The 21,211-nt window shown below is 31.0% G+C and overlaps 1 protein-coding gene across 4 annotated transcripts; it reads left to right on the top strand.

The window, feature by feature from the left end:
* The first annotated feature begins 8,620 nt into the window (after positions 1-8,620).
* LOC119602086 (tubulin polymerization-promoting protein homolog) lies at positions 8,621-20,285 on the top strand. 4 transcript variants are annotated; one of them, XM_037953413.1, is made up of 4 exons: positions 17,403-17,579; positions 18,042-18,145; positions 19,365-19,749; positions 19,808-20,285. In XM_037953413.1, the coding sequence occupies exons 2-4, from the start codon at positions 18,111-18,113 to the stop codon at positions 19,991-19,993; spliced, it is 606 nt and encodes a 201-aa protein (XP_037809341.1). In that variant the 5' UTR covers positions 17,403-17,579; positions 18,042-18,110; the 3' UTR covers positions 19,994-20,285. The 4 variants fall into 4 exon arrangements, with proteins under 4 accessions (XP_037809343.1, XP_037809341.1, XP_037809340.1 ...); XM_037953412.1 differs by lacking the exon at positions 17,403-17,579 and adding an exon at positions 17,675-17,693; XM_037953415.1 differs by lacking the exons at positions 17,403-17,579; positions 18,042-18,145 and adding an exon at positions 8,621-8,793.
* The last annotated feature ends 926 nt before the right edge of the window (positions 20,286-21,211 follow it).

Below are 21,211 nucleotides of genomic sequence, written 5' to 3'. Positions count from 1 at the left end.
AAACGAGGGTAAACAAAAACAAAAGAAATACTTTAAGATAATAGGGAGACTTAAACCCGTTTGCAACCCGCTCTGAAATGAAGCTAACTATTAAAACTGAATTGAAATTAAGGGTGAATGTTTACTTGTCGAAGTACTTTTAACCAGAATCGAATCTAAAAAATCCTTTTAAGTCTGTATATATAGTCGAGACCTTTTTACATACTGTATAGTATGTTCAGACTATATTTATGGCCCAGACTATAGTATGTTCTAAAGTAAAGATTACAGTCTGGCCTATAGTTGAGACTATATGTTCTATTATATAGTATGTCCTATAGTTGAGACTAAAGTCTAGCCTATTCCGTCTATAGTTTAATCAGTGGTTGGGATATAATTTGATCTATAACGAGACTATAGTCTGTTCTATAGTCGAGACAATATTCGGGACAATAGTTTATTATATAGTCTGTTATAAAGCCGAGACTATAGTATGTTATATAGCCGAGACTATAATCTGTTTCATAGTCGACACTATAGTCTATTCTATAGTCGAGACTATAGTCTGTTCTATAGTTGAGGCTATATTCTGTTCTATAGTTGAGACTACAGTCTATTCTATAGTCGAGACTATAGACTGTTCTATAGTCGAGGCTAGAGTCTATTGTCTCTTCTATAGTGGAGACTAGAGTCTGTTCTATAGTCGAGACTATAGTCTGTTCTATAGTCGAGACTATATTCTGATCTATAGTCGATACTATAATCGAGACTAGAGTCTTTTCTATAATCGAGACTATAAGCTGTTCTATAGTCGATACTATAGTCTGTTCTATAGTCGAGACTAGAGTCTGTTTAATAGTCGAGACTAGAGTCTGTTCCATAGTCGAGACTAGAGTCTGTTGTATAGTCGAGACTATAGTCTGTACTATAGTCAAGGCAATAATCGAGACAATAGTCTGTTCTATAGTCGAGACAATAATATGTTCAATAGTCGAGGCAATAGTCTGTTCTATAGTCGAGACTACATATAATCTCTTCTATAGTCGAGACTACATATAATCTCTTCTATAGTCTAGACTATAATCTCTTCTATAGTCGAGACAATAGTTTAATCTATAATCGAGACTATATTCTATTCTGTAGTCGAGACTATAGTTTGATCTATAATAGACTATAGTCTATTCTATAGTCGAGACTATAGTTTATTCTATAATCAAGACTATAGTCTATTCTATAGTCGAGACTGGAGTCTGTTCTAAAGTCGAGACTTTAGTCTGTTCTATAATCGAGACTAGTCTATTCTATAGTCCAGACTATAATCTCTTCTATAGTCGAGACTATAGTTTGATATATAATCGAGACTATTCTATTCTATAGTCGAGACTGGAGTCTGTTCTAAAGTCGAGACTATAGTCTGTTCTATGGTCGCGAATATGGTCTGTTTTATAGTCGAGAGAATAGTCCGCTGTATAGTCTAGACTATAATCTGTTCTATAGTCTAGAGAATAGTGGAGACTAAAGTATGTTCTATAGTAGTGACTATAGTCAGAATAATTAATAACCTAGCTAAAGTAAATGTTTACGAAAAAATTAAACAAATCTCGCATAACCTCGAGTCTTCTCATCATTCCCCCGCAAAACATAACAAAACAATAACCGCGTTAATAAATCATTCAACATTTAGTCGTACGTACGCTATGCTAGTGTGATGATTACAAACTACGAACTAATTTATTTTGATATTTTTTTGTTTGTATGTATTTTCTGCTAAAACTTATTTACATTAAAAACAAATTTTTAGCTGGTTTAAGGCGGGTTTTGTTGTATAAGAAATTTTAACCAAAAACATAAATATAGTCATTAATATGAGCTCATCGTTGGAAAAAAATTAAAGTTTGTGAAAATATTACACAGAAATTGTTAGAAGTTGGACTGAATAACTTCAAATGATTTAAATTCCAAAGTTTTTGCAAACTAGACGAAAATAATGGCGCCCTAAATACATACATTTTCATGAATTCATTACTCGTACCAAAAAATTCCCTCCCTTTTGAAAAGGGGACAAAAACAATTGGGGGTTAAACAGTTATGGTTATTGTTTTGATAAAACTCATAAAAAACATACAATGTTTTGACGGGAATTTAAGGCAAACAAACTTGTTTGTATTAGATTGATTCCAAAAAGTCTGACACCAAAAGTCGAGACTATAGACTGTTCCATAGTCGAGACTACATTCTGGTGTGAGGTCAATACTATAGTCTAGAGAATGTATTTAAGTCTATAGGCGGGACTAGTCTTGACGGGTCTAGTCTTAGCGGGTCTAGTCTATATTCGATATTATAGTTCTTGTCCATTTCGAAACTATTCTTGAGACTAAAGTCTAGTCGATGATCTAGTCAACAGCCTAGTCTATTGTCGAGGCTATGGTCTAGTATATAATCGTGACTATAGTCGAGTCTATAGTCGAGACTACAGTATAGTCTATTTTTGAGACTATAGTCTGTCATCCGAACAATAGGCTAGTCTATAGTCGATACGATAGTCCAGACTATAGCCGAGTCTATAGTCGGGACTATCGCGACTACAAACTAGACTATAGACAAGCTTATAGTCGTCATTATATACCAGTCTATGAGCAAGACTATAGTGTACTCTAGAGTCAAAACTATGGTCTAGTTAGTAGTTAAGACTATAGTATAGTCTATAATCGGAACTATAGTCTACATAAATTTGTTGGTACCATTCTAATTTTACATTACAATGTGTATATATGTAATTCCACAAATATTTGGCATGAGATTCTGTTTACTATTCGAAAAAAAAGTCATCTGTCTATCAGTCTCCCTCTCTACTTGAGTAAATTCAAGTTTAAACAACTCATAACAAACAATATTTGTTATGAGTAAAAATTTGTTAAAAAAAAAAACAACTCAATGTATGTATGATAAAACACCCTTTTTGTGATAAGAACGCAAAAAAGAGCTTAATGCTGAGTAATTTTTCTTGCTCTGCTATTTCTCGCAATTTGACGACGTGTTATTGTAGATTTATATTTTTGCCTTCTTTTTGTATACAAACAGAATTGTTTGGGAAATAATATAGATTTTGTTTTTGTTTCCATTTGTTTAAATATAGGAAACAATCCATGAAGTCATCGTTACCAAAATATATTATAAAAAAAAATTATTTAAGTTTTTTTATTGTGGTTTATTAATATGACTTTCGAAATATCATAAAAATATTTCATTAATTATAATGTCAGATTTTTGAGTAAAAGATCATAAAATAATGGCAATTATTCAGCACAGGTTGTAATTACAAATACTTAATTAGTTATTTGTCCAGATTAAAATAATTTTTTGTTGGGACTATAGTCGTTCTTATGGCTAGACTATAGTCTCATTAATTGAAAATGTAGTCTGATCTATAGTTAGGTCGAGACAAAAGTCTGTTCTATAATCGAGATTATAGTATCTTATATAGTAGAGACTAGTCTGTTCTATACTCGAGATTATAGTCTGTTATTAGTCGGGCGTATAATCTGTTCTCTAATCGAGCCTATAGTCTGTTCTCTAATCGGATCTATAGTTATGAATTTTGAAAGCACTAAATTCTGTGTGTTGAAGTGATTTTCGGAAGTAGAATTTATTTTGTTCTAATGAAATAAGTTATTTGCGATTTAGAGACTTTAGAACTAGCCCTTGTATGGGAGCTGTGGCCAACTATAGGCAGATCCGAAACAGATTTCTCTGAATGAATTATTTGTATATAAGAAAAGACATTCCTATGTTATATATTAATGAATTATGAGCTTTGTACAGATTTTATATGGGAGCCATGGGCAACTATTGTCCGACGGGGAAAAATTTTAGAACATATATTAATGATTTTCAGAAGTGAATTTTATATGGGAGTTATTGGCAATTATGGATCGATCCGGATGAAGTTTAATAGTCATCCCGATATCATTATTAGTTAATAAATTAAGTGATTTTTGGAAATGGACCTTGTATGAATTATGGGCTGATATGGATAACAAATAAACTGAATAATTTGTATATTTTCAAAACATATTCATGTTGAATTTTATTCCGATATGATTAGTTTATGAATTGTGTTTAACTGATTTTCGGAAGTGATGTGATTATATGGTACATATGGTCAATTATTGACGGATCCAAATTTCTATTGATGTTCTAAATTTTGTGGTTGGAGTGATTGGAGTGATGACTGATTGATTTTTTAATCAATTCTAACAATTTTCAACAGAGTTAATCTCTGGATAGAAAAAAGGCCTTTGTTGTTTTAACTGCCATAGTTTCTGAAATAAACTTATTCAGAAGAAGTAAACGAACGTAATATTTCCATGGGTTCTTTGGAAATTTTATTCAAATCTTTGTTATTTATGGACCGATTTTGCTGATTTTAAATAGCGAACTTCTTAACAGAATGTCTGATAGTATTATTGAAGATTCTAATCACGCAGATATCTAGAGCCTAAATTCGCGGGAAGTGTAAGTTGCGATTGAAAGACTGATGCACGGTGAAATCTATATTTCGGGATAAGTTCGGTGCTGTTTGCCAATTGACAACAGATACCGCACAGAGGAGTAACTGTGGGACTAAGCGTTAGAAATGAGTTGGTGTTAATTGTATATAATATAGTATGAATGTAGGGGTATACGGAACTCATGCGCCCGTACACCTAGAGTGAGTCTGTTGTGTGATGTTGTCTTATGAGTGTGTCGGCTGAATGAGAAGTGTGCAGGATTGAATGTGATTGATGAATGGTAACAATGCAAGTGATACCATTGAATTTACCTTCCTTGTAAGAGCAAACTCTGTTCATACCAGATTTACCACAGTGTGTCACTGGGAGTCACAACAAAGTCTCGGCTTATTTGATGGATTCGGCCTACCGGTTACGCCTCTAGATGCTGTTGCCGACTCAACAGGGGCCATCCTATCTGCGTGGTTGTAAACGAATGTGATGTTTTTACATCTCGGAAGTTAAGCAACGGGGCAGCAATGGTCAAAGATTAGATAGCTCAAGTACTTGAGCAGTGTGCACGTATACTCGACCGGAAATTCTATATACGTAAATTGCCATCTGCGTGTAAGAAGCACAATGGAGCGGTGGTGAGTCGTTACAAAAGCTCATCCAGTGGTTGAAAAAGACCACCGTGATATAGCCCAGCACGGCAGGTGTTTACGTAAAGCACTCGACATTAATACAAACGGACTTTCCACCGAGGTATGTTACCTTGAAGAACTTCCCGCCATCTTGGTGGGATTTCAATCAGGTGGAAATAGGTCCTACCAGTAGCTTTACAGTGAAATCTATATTTCGGAATAAATTCAGTGCTGTTACCGAAAAACAACAACTCATTTCCAAGGCTTATTTGAAGGTTTCGTATTTCGGACTACCGATTACGTCTCGAAGTGCTGTTGCCGAATCAATACAGTTCATCCCATCTGCGCACAGTGGTATAGGAAAAAAAAAAGAGGGAAATAATTCGGTAATTTCTAAACGGTTAATCCGATTTTAATTTGGTGTGCACAAAGAGGAGGTGTTGTCGAGTTTAGGTTTTGAATTTGGACCTTATAGGCCAACCAGGGGCCCGGCGGGGGGTCCTCAAATTAGGACACCTCGGCTATGTTAAATTTTTAAAACGATCCTATTTCTTCATTTGAGTTCCGATTTAAAAAAAAATTCGTATATAGAATCTCCTCATCGAGCACTATAAAAAATGTCGTCAGTAAATTATCTCTTATAGTTTAGGAGATATTCGCATTTGAATATTAAAATTTTAAAATTTTTACCGTCCTTACTTTAGTTTTTTTGATAATAGCAGGTCCAAATATTTCCGATTTTCGCCATTTTTTTTATTTGCTTAACAACAAGTTTATATACCAAGCAGTGAAAGAATTATGTAAAAATCATGACTGAGTCCAAAGTTATAGGCATTTAAATTTAAAAAATTAAAAAAAGGCGATTTTTTGTCATTTTTTTGGGAAAAAAGTATCTTTTTCTTTTTAAGTTATCTAAAAAGTTTCTAAGAAGATGTATATAGAATTTATACTTTTTGGAAAGCTGACTTTACATAAAATACGATAAATGAAACAAAACCTAAAAATTTTTGATACCGAGGGGACCAGGTCCATCCAAAAAAACCCTATTTTTTATGGAAAATTAAATTTTGAGCAAAAATTCTCAAATCGCATAGTCGATATCAAATTATAGTGACCTGTTTTATATGACCCAATAAGTTCTTAATCATTTTGTAACGGGTTTCGATAACCCCGCCCCTGGTATGGATATAATAGGCCAAAAACCAAAAAAATCCCATTTTTGGGATTTTTTAAAACTTTTTTGGGAATTCCGGGATTTCTAATAAGAAAATTCGAAATTTTTATTTAATTTTGGATTTTGAGTAAAAAAATCTACCTAACTGTAAAATTTCATCAAAAAATATTCATAAATAAAATTTTTATTGCAATTTGAAAAATTTGTATCTTCGCAAAAACTGAATAAAAAACATTTTTTAATTTTTTTTAAAAAAAGTATTCCGCGAATTTTTTAATTTTCAAAAATTATATACAGTTTTGAAAAATAGACAAAATTACCTTTCCATTGATATATAACATGCCTACCTAATGTTTTTTAAGTGACAAATTAATTAGGGAAAACTCAACATCTTTTAGAAAATTTACCTAGCACTATTATTTTCATCCATATATGTAACAAATTTAAGAGTTAACCTTATGGATGAAAATAATAGTGCTAGGCAAATTTTCTAAAAGATGTTGAGTTTTTCCTAATTAATTTGTCACTTAAAAAACATTAGGTAGGCATGTTATATATCAATGGAAAGGTAATTTTGTCTATTTTTCAAAACTGTATATAATTTTTGAAAATTAAAAAATTCGCGGAATACTTTTTTTAAAAAAAATTAAAAAATGTTTTTTATTCAGTTTTTGCGAAGATACAAATTTTTCAAATTGCAATAAAAATTTTATTTATGAATATTTTTTGATGAAATTTTACAGTTAGGTAGATTTTTTTACTCAAAATCCAAAATTAAATAAAAATTTCGAATTTTCTTATTAGAAATCCCGGAATTCCCAAAAAAGTTTTAAAAAATCCCAAAAATGGGATTTTTTGGTTTTTTGCCTATTATATCCATACCAGGGGCGGAGTTATCGAAACCCGTTACAAAATGATTAAGAACTTATTGGGTCATATAAAACAGGTCACTATAATTTGATATCGACTATGCGATTTGAGAATTTTTGCTCAAAATTTAATTTTCCATAAAAAATAGGGTTTTTTTGGATGGACCTGGTCCCCTCGGTATCAAAAATTTTTAGGTTTTGTTTCATTTATCGTATTTTATGTAAAGTCAGCTTTCCAAAAAGTATAAATTCTATATACATCTTCTTAGAAACTTTTTAGATAACTTAAAAAGAAAAAGATACTTTTTTCCCAAAAAAATGACAAAAAATCGCCTTTTTTTAATTTTTTAAATTTAAATGCCTATAACTTTGGACTCAGTCATGATTTTTACATAATTCTTTCACTGCTTGGTATATAAACTTGTTGTTAAGCAAATAAAAAAAAATGGCGAAAATCGGAAATATTTGGACCTGCTATTATCAAAAAAACTAAAGTAAGGACGGTAAAAATTTTAAAATTTTAATATTCAAATGCGAATATCTCCTAAACTATAAGAGATAATTTACTGCTACGACGACATTTTTTATAGTGCTCGATGAGGAGATTCTATATACGAAATTTTTTTTAAATCGGAACTCAAATGAAGAAATAGGATCGTTTTAAAAATTTAACATAGCCGAGGTGTCCTAATTTGAGGACCCCCCGCCGGGCCCCTGGTTGGCCTATAAGGTCCAAATTCAAAACCTAAACTCGACAACACCTCCTTTTTGTGCATACCAAATTTCATTAAAATCGAATTAACCGTTTAGAAGTTACCGAATTATTTCCCTCTTTTTTTTTCCTATACCACTGTGCTGCGTGATTATATAGCTCCAGTACTTGAGCAAAGTGATGGTACGTTAAGCACTTTCACTTATACGGACGGACTTAGTATATACTTTATAGGATTGGCAAATTATATATTGGAGAAATTACAAACGGAATGAAAACTTTTAAATACTCTTCTGATGAAGGTGAAGGGTATACAAAAACTTGACAAATTAAAATCATTCTTTTAAAGGCCAAAGTTAATACCACTTGTACAAATTCTTGAGAAGAATTAAAAAACATTCATAGTATATAATTTATTGAAACCGAAAATACGCGCCCCCAACCTCCCCTATAAAAACCAACAAAGATTCCATTCACACATTTGTATTTCTTAAAGCGTTATTAATAATTTTGTTGTCTGTTCATAAATTTACAAAACGTAAATTTTAGTAACACAAATTTTAAACAATTCAAAATGACTCAAATATTATAAAATTCATAAAAGTCATATACTGTAAAATTGGTCATTAAGTTCACACTAAGAAATAAAATGAAATTTAACTCACTCATGTCACTGAGACCTAAACGATATCTCACTCATTCTAATGTTATTGTTTTGTTTGCGGGAACTTTAGAAAGCTTTTTGCGTCTTTCAACAATTTAGTTGTGCTTCAACAATATTTCCGTAAAGTTATAAATTCTAAAATATTAAAAATAAAACGTTCAAAAAAAAATAAATAAAATATATTTCAAATTAAATAAATAATTTGAAAAAAAATTTAAATTAATTAATAAAAATCGTTGGCAAATAACACAAAAATATAATGTGAGTTTTTTTTATGAAAAAAGTACTTAATACATTTTTTTAAATGGACATTATATGAATTTTAAATTTAAACAAAATACATATGTAGGTACATATGTACATATATAATTTGATTCCTGACCTAAATTAACAATTTTTTGTTTAACTTATAAACTTAAAAGGAAAATAAATTGTCATATAAAAAAAAGTTATATTGATGTCTATACGAATCTGAGGCATTTGTTCCATTTCGCTATAGAAAAAAGAAAAAAATCTTAATCAGATTTTCAAGTATTACTTAGAAAGTGGGAAATATTGTTTCCATTATATTGCAAGACTATTGTTTAAAATACCTATAGCTCTTGATAATAATAGTCCTCTTATAACAAAGAAACGGAAAGGCAATGACTAACGCATCCTTTTCATCTATTTATGGCGCAAAAAGTCTACTTGTAATGGAAATGTAATAATGATTAATACTCTTTTATGTATGTACATCATATTTCAAATGATAATAATGAGGATGATGATGACGCTGGCCGACTCGCAGCAGCACTCTTCACTAAACAACATCCTCATTCATGCCTTTGCTGTCTGGTCAAAACATGCGCACTTTATTAGTTTTTCTATTTTAAGGGGTATGATGTCATGTAGTTCGTTTTTAGGCTCCTTTCCCCACACACCCAACCAACAACCACTTGAGTTAAAACTGCATCTATTACACTCCCCTTTTTTCCCTTTTTAATGGTACTAGGAAATAAAGTTACGTTAGAAGTTTTCCCCATGGAGTTGTTGTTGAAACTTAAGTGAAAGTTCTATACATGTTAGTTCAACTCTTTAAAAGATTAAAGGTTTTTTGAACTTTGGTTTAAACAAAGAGTTAATTTTAAATAGAAGAAAATCACAGAAAATAGGGGAGAAAATAAAGTATTTTGAAATGAATAATTTAAAATTGAAATAAAAAGAATTTTAGTGCAAAATTGTTGTTTTAATCATATGAAGTCCTGAACGAAAATATGTAAAATTCTTCAGTTAGAATCTTCTGGGTATAAGGGTAACGAATCGAGATCTTTTTGATGTTTCTGACTGTGCCACATTTAGTACATACTGGTACGACAAAAGTTTAATTTTAGAAGTACATACTTCACAATAAGAGTTACTACAACTCCACTAAAAAGGGGCTAGGCCCACGCCCACTTGTTAAGCTTAAGCTAAATCCTTATCGGTTGGAAAGCTATTTGTTACTTCTTACTATAATCACTAATAATAATAATAATGAGCTTTTGAATCTATTCCCGAAACTTTTCAGATTTTGTACATTGGTTTTAGTTTCGAAAATAACAAGCCTTTTAATAGACTCTCTAATACATTAGATATCTTCACACTAATTCCCTGTTTCATTTGAAGATCTTCATAAAATATATAATATAAAGAAAAATCACTCAAATAGTTCCCAATCCTCAGAACTTAACATTAATTATTTCTTTTAAATTTCTGTCATTCATTAATTAACAGTATTTCAACTGTTTCAATAGTTTAAACTTTCTTCCCCTCAGACCCCCCACTACCATACTCTAAAACAAACAAAACTAATTAAATTTGTTTCACAATTTACATATATACTCAAAAAGAATATTAATCATTAGATTAACGTCAAAAATTAAAAGTTTCCAATTTTGGAAATTCTTTCAAATTCAAATTTATAACTAAAATATGAAACTAATAAATAATTGTTAATCGCTGTAGCACAAACCGTATTTGGACAATGTCTCATTATAAAGCGAATTAGGAATGAAGGGGGCATAAAAACATACAATTTAAATTGACCGTCCAAAATGTTTTGTATTTGATATTTTAGATTTGGTATAATAACCAAAAACAAGTTGTAAATAGGAAATAAAGATAAAAATAGCTTTGTAATTATTTCAAATGAATTAAAATTAAAACTTATATAAAAGCCTATTACAATAATTCACAGTACTTAAAGTAATCATTTTCCAAGGTCACTATTTTAGCTCTATTTCAGTTTTAGTTCAGTTCTGGTCCAGTTCTGGTCCAGTTCTAGTTCAGCTTTAGTTCGGTACTAGTTCAGTTCTAGTTCTTAGTTCTAGTTCAGTTCTAGTTCAGTTCTAGTTCAGTTCTAGTTCAGTTCTAGTTCAGTTCTAGTTCAGTTCTAGTTAAGTTCTAGTTCAGTTCTAGTTCAGTTCTAGTTCAGTTCTAGTTCAGTTCTAGTTCAGTTCTAGTTCAGTTCTAGTTCTAGTTCAGTTCTAGTTCAGTTCTAGTTCAGTTCTAGTTCAGTTCTAGTTCAGTTCTAGTTCAGTTCTAGTTCAGTTCTAGTTCAGTTCTAGTTCAGTTCTAGTTCAGTTCTAGTTCAGTTCTAGTTCAGTTCTAGTTCAGTTCTAGTTCAGTTCTAGTTCAGTTCTAGTTCAGTTCTAGTTCAGTTCTAGTTCAGTTCTAGTTCAGTTCTAGTTCAGTTCTAGTTCAGTTCTAGTTCAGTTCTAGTTCAGTTCTAGTTCAGTTCTAGTTCAGTTCTAGTTCAGTTCTAGTTCAGTTCTAGTTCAGTTCTCGTTCAGTTCTCGTTCAGTTCTACTTCAGTTTAGTTCAGTTCTAGTTCAGTTTCTAGTTCAGTTCTAGTTCAGTTCTAGTTCAGTTCTAGTTCAGTTCTAGTTCAGTTCTAGTTCAGTTCTAGTTCAGTTCTTGTTCAGTTCTAGTTCAGTTCTAGTTCAGTTCTAGTTCAGTTCTAGTTCAGTTCTAGTTCAGTTCTAGTTCAGTTCTAATTCAGTTCTAGTTCAGTTCTACTTCAATTCTAGTTCAGTTCTAGTTCAGTTCTAGTTCAGTTCTAGTTCAGTTCTAGTTCTAGTTCAGTTCTAGTTCAGTTCTAGTTCAGTTCTAGTTCAGTTCTAGTTCAGTTCTAGTTCAGTTCTAGTTCAGTTCTAGTTCAGTTCTAGTTTCAGTTCTAGTTCAGTTCTAGTTCAGTTCTAGTTCAGTTCTAGTTCAGTTCTAGTTCAGTTCTAGTTCAGTTCTAGTTCAGTTCTAGTTCAGTTCTAGTTCAGTTCTAGTTCAGTTCTAGTTCAGTTCTAGTTCAGTTCTAGTTCAGTTCTAGTCAGTTCTAGTTCAGTTCTAGTTCAGTTCTAGTTCAGTTCTAGTTCAGTTCTAGTTCAGTTCTAGTTCAGTTCTAGTTCAGTTCTAGTTCAGTTCTCGTTCAGTTCTAGTTCAGTTCTAGTTCAGTTCTAGTTCAGTTCTAGTTCAGTTCTAGTTCAGTTCTAGTTCAGTTCTAGTTCAGTTCTAGTTCAGTCTAGTTCAGTTCTAGTTCAGTTCTAGTCAGTTCTAGTCAGTTTCTAGTTCAGTTCTAGTTCAGTTCTAGTTCAGTTCAGTCAGTTCTAGTTCAGTTTAGTTCGTTCTAGTTCAGTTCTAGTTCAGTTCTAGTTCTAGCTCAGGTCTAGGTTCAATTCTAGTTCAATTCTAGTTCAATTCTAGTTCAAATTTCAAAAATATCCTAAATTGAAATCTGCTTTAACCTTAAAATTTGTTGTAATTATACCTTCCTTAACCTTAACCTATTTCTGTAAATTCTAATGTGTTTTTTACCAAAACACTCCCTACATTGACATTTGTGTCAGTGTTTGTTTGTCCCAATATGATGTCAAAAACACAATGACATAATTCCTATATTCGCTGCTAAATACTCTTTTAATGATGATGTGCACTTTTTTGCTAAATGTACTTTAGAAATAGTTTTGTGTACATAGATGTTATATTAAACGTTGTGTTTTTTACTTTCAATATTTTTTGTTTGCAAAAGTTGATGTCAGCGGGATGAAAAATGAAAACAAGAGTGTGTTTTGAGTTTATTTGCCAAAGTATTTTGTTTATGGGTGGTTTATGGGATGGTGGCAACATTGTAGTTATCGCGTAACGCATCATATTACGGATGTTGTATTAATAATTACATTTTAAGGTTGGCTGCTCGCAACCTTGACCTACCCAGAGTGAAATATATTTAGAATTTAAGGAATATTGTTTTCAATACATTCGATGTAAAGGTTACTGACAGTTAAAGTTAAATGTTGGGATTTATGTATATCAACCATGGGTTCTTTTCAAGTCATACACATATGACAATTTTAAAAACTATTGTTTTTTCTCATTACCAATCACGCTATAATTCCCTAATATTCAGTTTTAAATTTCCAGATTTTATATTCATGATTAAACCTAATAAAACAAATGACATTGTAATCATCATTATCTCTATCATGATCAGTTATGGTCAATTGTAAAATTTCAAAAATACATAAAATAAAAATAAATCAAAACTTAATTAACAAGATGATATAATATGATTTTTATACAAGTTCCTACAACATGTTTCATACAGTATCAAACTATAACCTACGGTTATAGTTAAAATGTTAACTCAAAAAAAAATTAAACATGGACTCTAAACCGTGAAAAACAATAAAAAATATAAACGATAAAATCTATAAAGCAAAACTGGACAAAAGACCACAAAAATACAATTTTGAGTTTTTTAATATTAAACAAGTCTAAAATTAATGATTTTGCCACAATTGTTCGATGTAAATTATGAATTTGTTTGTGGCCGTATACGACAGTAAAGAATAAATTAAAAACGATGTTTTTTTAGTTTAAAATAATTTTGTTAATCATCATAATAATAATAAATAAATAAAAAATGTAAATATAAATTGTATAGACAATTTTATGTCTTACATACATATGTATGTGTAAAATTTATATGTTTTTTATTAAAACTTTATCAGCTTTAGGCTGGTCAATTATTTCAAAATGATTTATATTTAAAATTTGTAGTCCTACAATGGTAATTATTAATAAAAATTCAATTAATGAAAAACAATTTTTATTGATTGTTTTAAAAATAAATATTTTTGGGTAAAGGAGGTGTTTTTTGGATGGAGTGCGTGCTGGTAATTTAAGGATTTACTGGTACATAGTAAGTGTTTAAAATTTTGAAGTATTCAATAAGTTAAAAATAGTAAATTTAACATTAAAGAACTGGTTATTACTCTGTGCACAATGGGTGAAGAATAGTTTTAAATAAATTTATAGTTCAGATCTAGATTAATTCTAATTTAGTTTTAGTTAAGATCCAGTTTAGTTCTAGTTCAGTTCTAGTTCAGTTCTAGTTTAGTTCTAGTTCAGTTCAAGTTCAGTTCAAGTTCAGTTCAAGTTCAGTTCTAGTTGAGTTCTAGTTCAGTTCTATTTCAGTTCTAGTTCAATTCTAGTTCAGTTCTAGTTCAGTTCTAGTTCAGTTCTAGTTCAGTTCTAGTTCAGTTCTAGTTCAGTTCTGGTTCAGTTCTAGTTCAGTTCTAGTTCAGTTCTAGTTCAGTTCTAGTTCAGTTCTAGTTCAGTTCTAGTTCAGTTCTAGTTCAGTTCTAGTTCAGTTCTAGTTCAGTTCTAGTTCAGTTCTAGTTCAGTTCTAGTTCAGTTCTAGTTCAGTTCTAGTTCAGTTCTAGTTTAGTTCTAGTAGTTCTAGTTCAGTTCTAGTTCAGTTCTAGTTCAGTTTAGTTCTAGTCAGTTCTAGTTCAGTTCTAGTTCAGTTCTAGTTCAGTTAGTTCAGTTCTAGTTCAGTTCTAGTTCGTTCTAGTTCAGTTCTAGTTCAGTTCTAGTTCAGTTCTAGTTCAGTTCTAGTTCAGTTCTAGTTCAGTTCTAGTTCAGTTCTAGTTCAGTTTCTAGTTCAGTTCTAGTTCAGTTTCTAGTTCAGTTCTAGTTCAAGTTCTAGTTCAGTTTCTAGTTCAGTTCTAGTTCAGTTCTAGTTCAGTTCCTAGTTCAGTTCTAGTTCAGTTCTAGTTCAGTTCTAGGTCGTTCTAGTTCATTCTAGTTCAGTTCTAGTTCAGTTCTAGAGTTCAGTTCTAGTTCAGTTCTAGTTCAGTTCTAGTTCAGTTCTAGTTCAGTTCTAGTTCAGTTCTAGTTCAGTTCTAGTTCAGTTCTAGTTCAGTTCTAGTTCATTCTAGTTCAGTTCTAGTTCAGTTCTAGTTCAGTTCTAGTTCATTCTAGTTCAGTTCTAGTTCATTCTAGTTCAGTTCTAGTTCAGTTCTAGTTCAGTCTATCTAGTTCAGTTCTAGTTCGTTCTAGTTCAGTTCTAGTTCAGTTCTAGTTCAGTTCTAGTTCAGTTTCTAGTTCAGTTCTAGTTTCAGTTCTAGTTCATTTCTAGTTCAGTTCTAGTTCAGTTCTAGTTCAGTTTCTAGTTCAGTTCTAGTTCAGTTCTAGTTCAGTTTCTAGTTCAGTTCTAGTTCAGTTCTAGTTCAGTTCTAGTTCAGTTCTAGTTCAGTTCTAGTTAGTTCTAGTTCAGTTCTAGTTCAGTTCTAGTTCAGTTCTAGTTCAGTTCTAGTTCAGTTCTAGTTCAGTTCTAGTTCAGTTCTAGTTCAGTTCTAGTTCAGTTCTAGTTCAGTTCTAGTTCAGTTTCTAGTTCAGTTCTAGCTCAAGTTCAGTTCTAGTTCAGTTCATGTGCAATTCTCGTTCAGTTGTAGTTCAGTTGTAGTTCAGTTGTAGTTCAGTTTTAGTTCAGTTCCTGTCTAGTTCAGTTCTAGTTCAGTTCTAGTTCAGTTCTAGTTCAGTTCTAGTTCAGTTCTAGTTCAGTTCTAGTTCAGTTCTAGTTCAGTTCTAGTTCAGTTCTAGTTCAGTTCTAGTTCAGTTCTAGTTCAGTTCTAGTTCAGTTCTAGTTCAGTTTCTAGTTCAGTTCTAGTTCAGTTCTAGTTCAGTTCTAGTTCAGTTCTAGTTCAGTTCTAGTTCAGTTCTAGTTCAGTTCTAGTTCAGTTCTAGTTCAGTTCTAGTTCAGTTCTAGTTCAGTCTAGTTTCAGTTCTAGTTCAGTTCTAGTTCAGTTCTAGTTCAGTTCTAGTTCAGTTCTAGTTCAGTTCTAGTTCAGTTCTAGTTCAGTTCTAGTTCAGTTCTAGTTCAGTTTCTAGTTCAGTTCTAGTTCAGTTCTAGTTCAGTTCTAGTTCAGTTCTAGTTCAGTTCTAGTTCAGTTCTAGTTCAGTTCTAGTTCAGTTCTAGTTCAGTTCTAGTTCAGTTCTAGTTCAGTTCTAGTTCAGTTCTAGTTCAGTTCTAGTTTCAGTTCTAGTTCAGTTCTAGTTCAGTTCTAGTTCAGTTCTAGTTCAGTTCTAGTTCAGTTCTAGTTCAGTTCTAGTTCAGTTCTAGTTCAGTTCTAGTTCAGTTCTAGTTCAGTTCTAGTTCAGTTCTAGTTCAGTTCTAGTTCAGTTCTAGTTCAGTTCTAGTTCAGTTCTAGTTCAGTTCTAGTTCAGTTCTAGTTTCTAGTTCAGTTCTAGTTCTAGTTCAGTTCTAGTTCTAGTTCAGTTCTAGTTCTAGTTCAGTTCTAGTTCAGTTCTAGTTCAGTTCTATTTCAGTTCTAGTTCAGTTCTAGTTCAGTTCTAGTTCAGTTCTAGTTCAGTTCTAGTTCAGTTCTAGTTCAGTTCTAGTTCAGTTCTAGTTCAGTTCTAGTTCAGTTCTAGTTCAGTTCTAGTTCAGTTCTAGTTCAGTTCTAGTTCAGTTCTAGTTCAGTTCTAGTTCAGTTCTAGTTCAGTTCTAGTTCAGTTCTAGTTCAGTTCTAGTTCAGTTCTAGTTCAGTTATAGTTCAGTTATAGTTAATGGAGTTGCAAAATAATTTTTCCCATAGTGCAATAAACTGATAAATAATAGTTCAAAATAAAATTTGAACGGTATAATTATTTAAATATTTAAATTAAAATTTTTTAATGGTGTTAATAAAAATAGTTTAACAAAATGTATTGTAATTGGCAAACAAATAAAAGCTAAATATTGAAGTAATTTTTTATACAAAAATTCACTGGAATAATACAAAAACGTCAGTATTGTTGTTTTTAAGTTTTTTTTTTTTTTTAACACACAACTGATAAGATTTCTTATGTGCTAGAAGGCAAGGTTTAATTTAAATTATATTTTTGATACCCAGTGTATAAAAGTATATTCAGTTTAATAAGTCATTTGTGACATTCTGATGAAAATGAACTTTTATTAACTGAAATGCAATAAATAAAGTAATGAATTTGCAAAGCAGCAGCAATTGACTTTACGATAGATTACTTAAAAGGTATAAAGGGACCAATCGAACTACTCACGATTTAAGCAACCCAATATGTAAACATAATTAACTGCTGTCTAGACTAATAACAGAAACAAATATGGAAACTTATTTTAGGACTGCCAAGAATATAGGAAGAATCAAAGTGGATTTCTCGGCATTTATTTTAAAATATCAACTTAACCTTGTATTTTTTCGAATACACAACCCATTAAAATCGACTTAAACTTTGTTTTTAATTTAAAAATGAAATAATACAATGATTAACACACGAGTGTGATTTACCGGTACCTCTAGGAATATATAATAAATAATACTATTATTATTTTCTACATATAAAGTTTATATTCTTCTTTCTTTCAACAAAATGTTTTACTATGATATCATCTCGACTAAATAAAACAAATATATACATACATAGAAAAAAACTACAAAAAATGATATAAGAAACGCAATGAATTAAAGACCATTAAAATGCTGCTAATAAAATATTAAAAAATTTGTTTAACAATCAGTTTGATTTCACTCGAAAAAAGAAAGAGAACTGACTATAAGCTCTGTAGAAAGTTTAAGAAAAACAAAAACAAAAAACAAAACAAATATTTAAAATCGCAAAACAATAATTAATTGTAAATTGTGTTAAAAATACCAATTGATAAGAATATTGGTGGAAAAGAAGAAAAGATAGAAGAACCTTTTTTATTGTCTTTTTTGTCATTTAAATTTGTAAGAAAACGTAGTCGTGTGTTCATTGAATTGTGTTTTTAAATCGAAATACTTGAATTTTGTGACATCAGTGCACAATTATTTGTATTTTTGTTTAGCTAATTTGTGGCAAATGTATGATAAGAATTTATTTATCAGTTTAAAGACAATAAATATCTGTCATAAATTAAGTTTAAATAAATAATAACAAAATAAACAAGTGTGTTAATGAACAAAATTTAAAATTATAAATTCTTTTTAATAATATTTACTTAAAAATATTAAATATCCACTTTGCATTATGTATTTGGAAATATTTATTTAAAATTACGACCTACAACAACCATTTACTTTTTAAATTGATTTGTTTGAGAGACATTTTAACCCTTTAAGGGTCATTGGTTAATAACTAAAACCTATTTTCAAATTGATTTAATAAATTTAGTTTTATTCGTAAAAATATTAATTGCTGCTTCTTAACAGGAATTTTTAATTTTTAATATAAAACTATTTTATATTAAAAGTTTGGATTAAAAAAAGCAAAACTGAAACATGCATAGTATGATTGCAAGAACAGCCGCTCATAGGTGAGTGCGAGATACCATATTTTGGAATGTTTAAAAGTACTTCAAAGTAATTACTTCTTTTATTTCTATTCAGGATCATAACTATTTTTAGTTTAGTGCTAGTTTAGTTCTAGTTCAGTTCTAGTTCAATTCTAGTTCAGTTCTAGTTCAGTTCTAGTTCAGTTCTAGTTCAGTTCTAGTTCTAGTTCAGTTCTAGTTCAGTTCCAGTTTCAGTTCTAGTTCAGTTCTAGTTCAGTTCTAGTTCAGTTCTAGTTCAGTTCTAGTTCAGTTCTAGTTCAGTTCTAGTTCAGTTCTAGTTCAGTTCTAGTCAGTTCTAGTTCAGTTCTAGTTCAGTTCTAGTTCAGTTCTAGTTCAGTTCTAGTTCAGTCTAGTTCAGTTCTAGTTCAGTTCTAGGTTCAGTTCTAGTTCAGTTCTAGTTCAGTTCTAGTTCAGTTCTAGTTCAGTTCTAGTTCAGTTCTAGTTCAGTTCTAGTTCAGTCTAGTCAGTTCTAAGTTCAGTTCTAGTTCAGTTCGAGTTCAGTTCTAGTCAGTTCTAGTTCAGTTCTAGTTCAGTTCTAGTTCAGTTCTAGTTCAGTTCTAGTGTCAGTTCTAGTTCAGTTCTAGTATTCAGTTCTAGTTCAGTTCTAGTTCAGTTCTAGTTCAGTTCTAGTTCAGTTTCTAGTCTCAGTTCTAGTTCAGTTCTAGTTCAGTTCTAGTTCAGTTCTAGTTCAGTTCTAGTTCAGTTCTAGTTCAGTTCTAGTTCAGTTCTAGTTCAGTTCTAGTTCAGTTCTAGTTCAGTTCTAGTTTCAGTTCTAGTTCAGTTCTAGTCAGTTCTAGTTCAGTTCTAGTTCAGTTCTAGTTCTAGTTCAGTTCTAGTTCAGTTCTAGTTCAGTTCTAGTTCAGTTCTAGTTCAGTTCTAGTTCAGTTCTAGTTCAGTTCTAGTTCAGTTTCTAGTTCAGTTCTAGTTCAGTTCTAGTTCAGTTTCTAGTTCAGTTCTAGTTCAGTTCTAGTTCAGTTCTAGTTCAGTTCTAGTTCAGTTCTAGTTTCAGTTCTAGTTCAGTTCTAGTTCAGTTCTAGTTCAGTTCTAGTTCAGTTCTAGTTCAGTTCTAGTTCAGTTCTAGTTCAGTTTTAGTTCAGTTCTAGGTTTACTACATCAAAATAATGATGCTGAGATCATCAGTACTTCTCACAATATATCTGTCAAAACTTATTCTTAAATCTGAATTATTTCTTGATTGCAGAACCACCATGTCTGATGAAGCAACAAATGGCAGTGCCTCTCCAGCCCCTCCCACCGCTGAATTAGCTGAGATGGCTTTAGAAGAGCCAAAAGTATCATTCCAAGATCAATTTAAGGCCTTTTCGAAATTCGGTGATACCAAATCCGATGGTAAATTGATCACACTATCACAGAGTGACAAATGGATGAAACAAGCTAAAGTTATCGATAAGAAAATCACCACCACCGATACTGGTATTCACTTTAAAAAATTCAAGGCCATGAAAATCTCTTATGCTGATTATAATAAATTCCTGGAGGATTTGGCTAAAACCAAAAAGGTTGAATTGTCTGAAATTAAAAATAAAATGGCTTCATGTGGAGCTCCGGGAGTAATGCAAGTATCGGTAAGTTTTTTACATAAAAATTGGTCAAGCAAATAGTTTATTGTTCTTATATGTGCAGGCTGGCAAAGCTGCTTCTGCTGTAGAACGTTTAACTGACACAAGCAAGTATACTGGATCTCATAAGGAACGTTTTGATGCCACTGGCAAGGGTAAAGGTATTGCTGGACGCAAAAATATTGTTGATGACTCTGGCTATGTTTCCGGCTATCAAAATAAGGATACCTATCCTGCTACTGGCAATTAAATTTTTGTATACATTTATAATGGACTCTTATAAATTTAAAATCAAAACATTTTTTATTATAAAATTTTACTAATTTATATAATATTAGCTACAAACAACAACAAAAAACTTATATTTAAGCCTCAACAGTTTAGTTAAGTAAGTTAAATGTAAATTCCTTTCCACAGAAGCACAATTTTATTTTAATTTTTTGTTTAAGTTAAACATTTTAATTAATTTTTGAGTAATTTTTCATTGTTCTTTAAATTGTTTTGTTTCTTTAAATAAATTGTGATAATTTTTATTTAGTGTACATTTTTTGATGGATTTTGTTTTATTTATTTATTGTTTTAGCCTTAAACAATCCTATCCCTCCAAAATGTTTGGATAAACTTTTCTACCCAGAAAACAAAAACATTAATAGTTCAAATTTTTCCTATACCTATAGAACTTTTTAAAGTATGTACACAGCCTGTATTAAAATGCAATATTTATTTCATTGGTTAAAGTTTGACAACTCGTATTTGAAGATATAATTTTACTTAAACAGGGTTTACATTTTAATGTCTCTTATCAAGTTGTCAAATTATGATAAATGTTTTATAAAACTTAATAAAAACTATATTAAAAATTAAAAATGGGCATGTGTTTTATGTAATATAGTTTTACATGAAATGTAAATTAGTATTTCAATTTGAGTTGTAGTTTAGTTCATATTCATTTCTTGTTCGGTTCTAGTTCAGTACTAGTTCAGTTCTAGTTGTGTTCTTGTTCAGTGCTAGTTCTAGTTCAGTTCAGTTCAGTTCTAGTTCAGTTCTAGTTCAGTTCTAGTTCAGTTCTAGTTCAGTTCTAGTTCAGTTCTAGTTCAGTTCTAGTTCAGTTCTAGTTCAGTTCTAGTTCAGTTCTAGTTCAGTTCTAGTTCAGTTCTAGTTCAGTTCTAGTTCAGTTCTAGTTCAGTTCTAGTTCAGTTCTAGTTCAGTTCTAGTTCAGTTCTAGTTCAGTTCTAGTTCAGTTCTAGTTCAGTTCTAGTTCAGTTTAGGTTAAGTTCTAGTTCAGTTCTAGTTCAGTTCTAGTTCAGTTCTAGTTCTAGTTCAGTTCTAGTTCAGTTCTAGTTCAGTTCTAGTTCAGTTCTAGTTCAGTTCTAGTTCAGTTCTAGTTCAGTTCTAGTTCAGTTCTAGTTCAGTTCTAGTTCAGTTCTAGTTCAGTTCTAGTTCAGTTCTAGTTCAGTTCTAGTTCAGT

This window comes from Lucilia sericata, unplaced genomic scaffold (genome assembly GCF_015586225.1).
Source record: "Lucilia sericata isolate MDLA Ls3-8-SP2 unplaced genomic scaffold, ASM1558622v1 Contig000207F_arrow, whole genome shotgun sequence".
NCBI lineage: Eukaryota > Metazoa > Arthropoda > Insecta > Diptera > Calliphoridae > Lucilia > Lucilia sericata.
The sequence above is the reverse complement of the archived record's forward strand: the minus strand, read 5'-3'. Positions and strand labels throughout refer to the sequence as shown.